At 42.3% G+C, this 9063-nt stretch overlaps 1 protein-coding gene across 1 annotated transcript in view; it reads left to right on the top strand.

Moving 5' to 3' along the window:
• The first annotated feature begins 2152 nt into the window (after positions 1–2152).
• Positions 2153–9063, top strand: part of LOC107102501 (brain-specific angiogenesis inhibitor 1-associated protein 2-like) — a 63980-nt gene continuing 57069 nt past the window's right edge. The window contains exon 1 of the mRNA XM_015401830.1: positions 2153–2283. Within this exon, the coding sequence (XP_015257316.1) occupies positions 2236–2283 (48 nt within the window). The 5' untranslated portion in view covers positions 2153–2235. The remainder of the gene's footprint in view (positions 2284–9063) is intronic.

Here is a 9063-nt window from a genome sequence, read left to right as displayed (position 1 = left end):
TTGTCAATTGTCTCTGAATCCAGATACTCGTTTCGACATGATCGCGCTTTCCGCTCAGACAGAAACATGGATGTATGTTTTCAGCCGATTAGGAGCTAATTGCTGGGATTGAATCCTGACAGTGGAGTTAATGGATTGTCCCGCTGACAGTGGGAATGTTTCTGTTGCTCCAGCTGAGACCAAAGACGCCTCATTGATTTTCACTAACAGTCTGCAGGCGACTGGAACCATCTGATGTGACAATCGGAACGAAACGAGTGTGTTTCTGTGTAACCGCTTTATTATTCAACCTTCTCCAGCAGCCTCACATCGTCTGTCTTATCTCAACGTCGCCCAAAACAAGAGCCTCATTCAAAGAGCTGCAGATCGTGAGGAGCTGAGATGTGTGGGATTCCCTCCACTCACCAGAAATGGCAAAGTGGCTCCATCCCACTCATATCCACTGGTTCCCACTCAGCAGTGAGCCACACACATTTAGCAGGCGATAAAATGTGAGCAAGTTAAAAGAAATTTTTAAAAACTCTGGAGGAGAATCATCTCCCCTGCTGTGGTGTGGAGCATCCATCCTGATTCGAAGGACCGAACCAGAACCAGGATCTGACTGCAGAAACACATGAAGGAACATCAGAGGACGCTGCAGTGATTATTTCCACGGTGAACTGGTTCTGGCGGCCTGAAGCTGGGCTTCAGTGGAACACAACTTCAGACGCTGGAGTTCCGTCATTCCACTGCTCTTAAAAAGTTTTCTGAAATAATAATAATAGAATTATGATTCAGAATCTCCACCTAATGAGCTGCGTTAACTACAAAGGTATAAACTAAATGACCTTGTATGAAAGGGTGTTTTTTATTTAGCAGCGACAAAACAAACTAACAAACATCAGCTTTTATTTTTGATTTTAATATTCAGCTCTGATAATAAAATAAACCATTTCCTTGTTATTTTTAAGGAAAGCTGTGTCTACAACCTGAAGCTGTCTCTCTGGTTCTTTTCACTCTGGACAAACTTTTTAAATAACACTTCATAATGTCAATTTATTAAATAACCAGGAGACATGACAACAGATTTTTACTGAAATGATGATCTTAACCAGAATAAAGAGGTTGCTTAGAGTCGCAGAAAGCAGATAAAGATAAACTGCTCTGGAAAACCTCAGTTCAGACACGCAACAGGCAGGTATTATTAGGGTTTAATAGACTCACACATCAATAATAAGAATAATCCTAACATTTTTTATTTTAAATGCAGCTGAAATTAGTTTGAAAGCCAGATTTCTCTACATGAAATACAAGCTTTAGAAAAGTCCTTTAACAGAAAACATTTTCCTGTTGAGTAAATAATCGGAATTAGAATTTATTTAAAAGCCGTGTCGAGCAAATAAAACAGTAATTCATTTTAAAATATAGATTTTAAAATAAAATAATAATTCATATATTTAAACTTAAACTTAGACTCAACTTTATGTATTCATTGGGATTACTTCTTCACAGAAATTCTGGTTCCAGTTGCTTAAATAAAGCACAAAGAGTTAAAGCAAGATGCCATTAAAGATAAAAATACAACAGACAATATAAAAAGAGTGCATTTAGGACAAAAAAAGCATAAAAAGTGTAATGTCCTGAAATATGTTTCCTTTAGATATAAAAATATCTGCACAGCAGAGAGAGATAAGGGAAGACTGGATTATTGCACTTGGACTGCAGAGATGGACTGACCTTATAAATAAGTAAAAATTACACAGGCTACACAGTAGTTGGCCTGAGTTATTGCACAGGGAGAGAGAAGAATATTGCACAGTGAATATTTAGCATAAGATGTCCAAGGAGGGGGGTGCTGACCCTATTTGATTTGATTGAAGATGTAGTCTGTTTATTATTGTTGTGAAACGAAACTCAAAATGTGTCCTTCTGATCCCAACTTCCACAAAAGATTAAATAATTCAGTTAAATCAGAATAACCGGGTTTGAAACGTCCTCTGAATCGTGTCTCCCTCCTCATCATCCTTAGTGTTCCTTTTTCCCAGCGGTCCATGAAGGCAGCGCCAGGGACTCCGCCTCTGCGCTGCTGCCTGGCCGCTGATTGGCTGGGTGGGGATCCGCGTGGGCGCAGCGGAGGACTGTCCTATAAAAGCCGGGATCCCACGGACAGACGCGCTCGTGTCGTGTTTCCCTCCATCACTAGCAGCTCTGAAGAGGACCGTGGACCCCCCCACTCCCACTGACGCTCCACGCAGAATGTCTCGGACCGACGAAGTACACCGAATCACGGAGAATGTCTACAAGGTGAGCCGCTTCGGTCCGGTTCAGTCCGGTTCGGTCCGGGACCCCTGCTGTAGCTGAGAGTCTGGAAACATTATGAAGTTTGATTTGTTTTAATAATTAAAAAGCCTCGTTCAGAAATGATAAATAGAAAAACGTGTTTTGTTGTAGAAATGTGGATAAAATGTTAAAGTTATCAGGAATGTGTGGAGCATCTGAACCTGAGGAGGAAACCGATCCTGAGATGTTTGATCGGTTCTGAAACACCAGAGTCAACCGAACCAACCCTGATGATGATGATGATGATGATGATGATGATAGAGGCTTCAGACATGTGAGCCCCCCCTCTTTCAGACTGGATCCTGGGGGCCAATTTGGGCCCCAGTGGGAGGAGAAATGCTGGTCTGTGTTCTCCTCCTCAGGTGGTTGGTTGGCAGAGGAACGGTTCTGTAATCTGATCTAATTATTCTGGTTCTATCAGAACCCAGAGGCGTGGAAATGCTTCAGTGGGGGCCCGGTCAGCGTGGGGCCCCTGATGCTCTGACCTTTGGACACTTTTAGGGACAGAGATGCTGAGGAGGTGCTGCTCTGATGAAGATGGAGCAGCAGGTGGAGCAGCCTGGGCTCCCAGGCTGTAATTGCAGCCGCCTGATTGGCTGGTTGGGCTTTGAACTGGACGCAGATAAATGAGCAGTGGGCGTGAAGAAAAGGATTTATATAGCACCTTTCACAGACGTAGAGGTCACAAAGGTCTTCACAAAATTACAATACAAATAAAACATTTACAGTCACAGAAGACAGGGTCATAAAACTACCCTCATCTGGATCAAAAAAACAGTTCTAGGAACTGGACCCGTCCATCATCAGTACCACAGCCTCCTCCTCCGGATCAGCGCAGCGGATCTACAGAAAGCTGATGGATGAAGGAGATTTAGGAAATGCATTTCATAAAAATAGATTCTTTCATTTCATAAAATTTCAATCCAGTTGAACAAATCAGACCGCCTGCTGCTCTCAGGCTGGAATATTGACAGAAGAAAACATTTTTTAATCTTAAATGCAAAATGTTGACATCATTTTTTACGATGTTGGAATAATTCCTGCTCTAAGTGGGTCACTCTGTCAGCTGAAGACGTATTTTACAGTCTCTATACTCCACTTAACAATTAAACAATTACTTTATTAGTTGATGATTATTTCAATAATCGATTAATCTGATTAATTGTTTCAGTTTTATCCAAAAGCTTAATTAACCAGTTATTAAGGCCCTGTTTCTGGGACAAGCAGGTGCCGATTATGGCTTTACCAGCAGCTCCGTCAACCGGTTGATACTTTATTTATTTATTATTGTTGCCTGCATAGATTCACCGAATCCTTCATCCAATCAGCAGCCTCTCCTTCAGGTCAGCTGACCCTCATGCTTAGCTGAGAAAGTTTATTGTTTTTTTTTCATGTAAACCGAGCAGGAAAAAGCCACCAGAATCGTCCCAAAGAACCTGCAGCACATCGGATCAGTTCTGCTACGTTCAGACTGAAGCAGCAGGAGCAGCAGAAACGCGCGTCCTGCTTCATTTTTGATGCTTCTACGAGTTTAGTTCTGAAGCGCGGCTGAAGCATCTCTGCTGCTCTAGCTGCGCGGTGGTAAAGTGGGTCTGATGCATGTTGGGCGGAGCTACCCTATCCTTTCTTTCGGCGCTGCGCTGTCACTGGGAATCCCCAGCAGCAGCTGCCTCAGGCCCGCTCGCCTCTTGGGGGTTTGCAGCGGCGGCTGGAAGGCGTTTTTCAGGATAATAAAAGCCAACATATTCTGCCGGCAGGTTTCTACATTTTAAGTTAATTTAGGCGTTAATAAACTGTTTCAGAGGAGTGATCATAGCGCTCTGCATCAGCAGTGCTGCGTCTGACTCCCTGCCAGCTCCCAGATCAGCTTCTCTCATTGGTCGATGCGGCGCGTCCAGCAGCTAAAGTTAATTTTTTCCAACTCCAGCAGCTGCTGCTCCTGAAGCTTGATGCTCAGATGCTCATGATGCGCTGCTCCTGCTGCTCCTGCTGCTCCTGCTGCTCTAGACGCTGCAGGACCTTCTGCTGCGCCTGGATGCTCGTCAACCTTTGACATTCCATTTAAACTAGCTGCTTCTGCTGCTGAACGTAGCATTAGACAGGAAATAATCCAACTTTAAACCATCGGTTTATCGCTACACTGCAAAAACGATGTAGAAATAAGCCAAAATGTCTTAAATTAAGTGTATTTACCTTTGATTTGAGTAGGTTGATAAGATGATTTGCCAATGGAATAAGAATTGTTTCTCTTAAAATAAGGTAATTAGATAATATACACTTGAAATAAGACAATGAAATTGTTTTTTTTCTTATTTTAAATGTAAATTGTCTCGTTCCATTGGCAAAGTGTCTCACTTACCTCCTCAATTCAAGAAAAAACAATTATTTTAAGAAAAAATAGGCGACTTTATCTGACTGATGGCTGGTTAACGTTTTTAAAGTTTTAGAGGGAGATACCTGAAGTTCTGCTCGCAAAGAAAGCCTGAAAGACACAGAAATTAACGGATAATGTCCAAACCCCCCCCCCATTGGAACATTAACAGCCAGAAGAAGAACTGACTGAACCTCCTCCTGCTGAAACAGAAGCTGAATGTAAATTTACGATGACTCACAGGGTGACTGTGTGTGGGGGCAGTCTGCACTGACGTGTGTGTATGGGGGTGGGTGGGGGGGTCCTGTAGCCTGCAGCATTTGGCTCTGAAGCTGCTCTGTGACACGCTGCTTCAGACGGCTCCACAGTTGGCCCCTGAGGACCGGCCCCCGCTGAGGGGATGCGACGCTGAGGGTAAAGTGTCTCCGCAGGTCGAACCATCGGCGTCTGCGCGTCGTTCAGCTGAGCGCTGTAATCCCAGCAGTGCTGCGGCTCAGGTTGATGAATAAAGCTCAGAGTGACGCTGCCTCCATTGTTCCCACGGATTAAAGGAACATCAGCAGGTCGGCTCATTGATTCCAGAGCTTTCTCTGCTCAGGGTTTAGCTTTTCACTCAGTTCTTACCTTCATGTTCAGATGAAGGTTTCCTGTAGATGTTCTCTCTAAAAACTGATCAGAACCTGGAACAGCAGCTTCCTGTTGAATGTCCTGACTGGTAGCATCTGATGGATCTGTTATCTAATCATCTGGGGACCTTCTGAAGCTGGTCGGGTCAAAGCTTCAGATGAAGGTTTTTCAGCCATAAAGACCTGGACCTGAAGCTGCATGGACCCGTCAGTCCTCAGACGCCTTCTCCAGCTGGTTCATTCTGGCCTCCATCGTCTGCGGCTGTGGAATGTTCCAACTTTGGCCAGGTTGGAACATTCCAGCCATTTGACCTGTTTGTTCCTTCTCCTGTCCTCCACACAACTTGTCATTCTAGTTTGTAATCTAGAGCTTTCAGTGACCAGCTTAAGTCCGATCTGAGGTTTTTGTCGTTGCATTAAAAGATTCCTTACTCGATGTTGTGACTTCTGTCCCCTCCGTCTGCCTGGTCTAGACTTAATGCTGTCGTTTAAAACGGGTTCCTAAAAAGTTAAAATCAATCCTCTGGACTTTGTTTCCAAGTTTGAAGACGTTTCTCTTCCATCCAGGAAACTTTTTCAAATAAAAATGTCAGAAATAGCGTTTAGTTCCAGGTTTTATCCAGCAGCCCAACAAAGCCTGGTTTATGTTTAGAAAACATGCAAATAGAAACGGATGAACGGGTCCCCCCCTTTGTTAGCCTGCAATGCCCCATACCTGTCTATGTCTCTGAAAAGGAGGTCGTTAGAGGGAATTGTTGGTCTGGCTGAACGAGCGAGGTCCTCCCCTCTGCTATACAGGGATTGCGATGATGGTGGGGGGGAATTAACTCTATCGCTGAAATCTGAGTCTGTTTGGTTTGAAATGTTCTGGGATTTTGTGTTTGGAGAAAATCCTCTTAAGTTTTTCAGAGATTTTGCGTTTCTGTGTTTAATCTTTTCACCGTTATTTTAAACGGGTTCCAAACCTTTCAGCTTGTGACCCTCAAAAAAACGATGCAAAAAAAACCCTCACATAATTGCATCACTTTATATTAATTTATGCAGGTAAAGTAATAAAATCCATTTTAAAATAATATGAGATAAATTTCATGTAGTTATTCATCATTGAAATATATTTTTATGGTAAAATCTGATCAAAATCTGCTCGTTTTAGGGTACTTTTATATTCTTTAATAGAGCATTTATATTGTAGTATTTCATAATACATTTTGTCATCACATTATTATAGTTTTAATCTGTTTTCTTCAGTGATTAATTAATCCTGCCAGCCCAGATATAATTTGTGATGAAGCTTTAGCTGATTACTGCATCCAAACGAAGATTATCCAGCCCCATAAATATCATCCACAGGTTCAATCTTCCTCAGAGCTGTTTGCCATAACGTGCCTTTAATGTGGAGGATTTTATTTTATTTTTATGGAACATTCCTGAAGTTTTCCATGCAGCCTTTTATAATGAAGGGAACTCAAAACCACTTCCTGCTTCTTTTTAACACAGAATAACTGTTAAACCATCTAGAAATAAGTAAAAAATGTCTTAAATTAGGGGTATTTATCCTTAATGTGAGCAGGTAAATAAGATGATCTGCTAATGGAATCAATATTTTTACTCTTAAACAAGATATTAGATAAAATGCACTTGAAATAAAACAATGCAATTGTTCTTATGTCAAATGTAAATTGTTTCTGATCAAATTCAAGTGTAAATCAAATACAATATAATCACTGATTAATTTGCTGTTAATCAGGATGTGAAAGGCTAGCTGTGGCACGACAAAAATAAAAGATTAAAGAATCAAAGGGAAGATTAACAGCAGATGAGGAGCAGAGGTGCTTCAAACTGTTGGATCAGCTTTAACTCATAGAACGCTTTAACCATCCCGGCTAATTATTACCTCTAACCTCTCTGACATGTTCAGGGTTTCTTTTCAAAGTCTCCTCCATCATCTCACCACAGTGTTGGTTTGTTTTCTAGCTTTGAAATCCATTTGATCCATTATTTAGCAAAAAGAAAGGAGGCTGGAAGAACACAACGTACCAACATTCCTGCATGGGGGGTCTAGAGGCATGAGTATTTTTCATTGAGATCTGACTGACCAGCAGAACAGCTGCTCACGTCTGCAGCACTTCATCAGCCTTCAGCAAACTGCTGAGCGGGTACGAGGGAAGGAGGGGGCACTGGATGCTGCTGGAGGATGATGGAACGGCAGAATGAGGAGAGCACTGCAAAAATGTTCTGAAAACGAACAAAAATGTATTAAAATAAGTGTATTTACCCTTAATTTACGTAGGAAAATAAGATTATCTGCCAATGGAATGAGCACTTTTACCATTAAAATAAGATAATTAGTTATTAGGCACTTGAAAGAAGAGACTGCAGTTTTTCTTTTCTTATTTTAAATGTAAATTGTCTTATTATTCCATTGGCAAAGTAACTCTATCTGCTTATTTTAGGAAAAAATGACTTACTTAGATTTACATTTTTTTTGCAGTGAACTAGAAATAAGTAAAAATGTCTTCAATTAAATGTATTTATCTATGAGATACTTTGCCAATTGAATTACCGGTAGTATTTTTACTCTTGGAATAAGATGATTAGATAAAATGCACTTAAAATAAGACAATGCAATGGTTTTTTCTTATTTTAAAAGTAAATTATCTTATTTTATTGGCAAAATGTCTCTTTAACTCCTCAATCTCAGAACAAATGCACTTATTTTAAGAAAAATTGACTTCTCTAGATTTATATGTTTTCCAGTGTGAGGAAGGTGTGCAGCTCGTTATGATGTAGGGAAGCCCTGAGGGGCCAAACGGTGGCCGTCCAGCTGCAGCGCTCAGATCCAGCTGCTGCGTCTCTGAGGCTGGAAAATCAACCAACTGCTCTGAGAATCAAACGGTGAAATAAACTCTGCATGAGGAGGCTAACCCCCCCCCCCCACTGCTGCAGCTCCTCCTGCCGTTACACAGGTGCAGATATATTCACATGTCTGCACAGGGAATCTGTGGTGAAATCAGTGTGAACACGCCATCTCAGTGTGTAAAATGAGTGAATGGGATGCATGACGTCGCTGCTGGGAGACTCCCACCCTCCTCCTTCTGCTGCTCTTCCTCTGCTGCTTTCCTGCATGAACAGAACGTGAGGTGAATAAAGATGGGCTGCAGGTGGGGGGGGAGGGGGATTCCAGCACATCCATATATGGTGCCGGAAGTTCCCCCTCCCTCCTGCCGGAGCTTCATCTGTGGAACAGGGGGCGCTGAGCATTCATCTGCCTGCAGATAAAGGCTCATCTGAAGGGAAATTGCTTTTACCCCCAGCCCCCCCCTCAGCCTAACCGGGACCCTAACCTCACCATTAGTACCCGGGGGGCCAAGCATCCGTCGGTCGCCACTATCTGCAATGATTTATGGGAAACGGTCCTCACAATGAGAGGAAAACCCACACAGGCAGGCAGTAGGTGGCTCAGGACAGCAGAGCAGCTTCAGAGAATGGCGGCTGATGCGCAAAATGTCACATTTGCATTTATCCCTTTAGTTCTGTATGAAAAATAGACTTTTTTTTTAAAAAGAAATGGGGGAAATGGACTTTAAACTACCTCAGTGGGCGTGTATCCCTTTAGTCATGTACTGAAAAAACAATTTAAGGTCAGATTGCCATACACGCCTGTTGATTTAAAGTCTATTTCATACAGAGCTAAAGGGATAAAGCTTCCGATGCTTTCTCTCTCTCTCCGCTTCTTTTCCTGAAAAG

Source organism: Cyprinodon variegatus, unplaced genomic scaffold (assembly GCF_000732505.1).
Source record: "Cyprinodon variegatus isolate N-32 unplaced genomic scaffold, C_variegatus-1.0 Scaffold1265, whole genome shotgun sequence".
Classification (NCBI taxonomy): Eukaryota; Metazoa; Chordata; class Actinopteri; order Cyprinodontiformes; family Cyprinodontidae; genus Cyprinodon; species Cyprinodon variegatus.
This window is presented reverse-complemented; position numbering and strand designations above follow the sequence as displayed.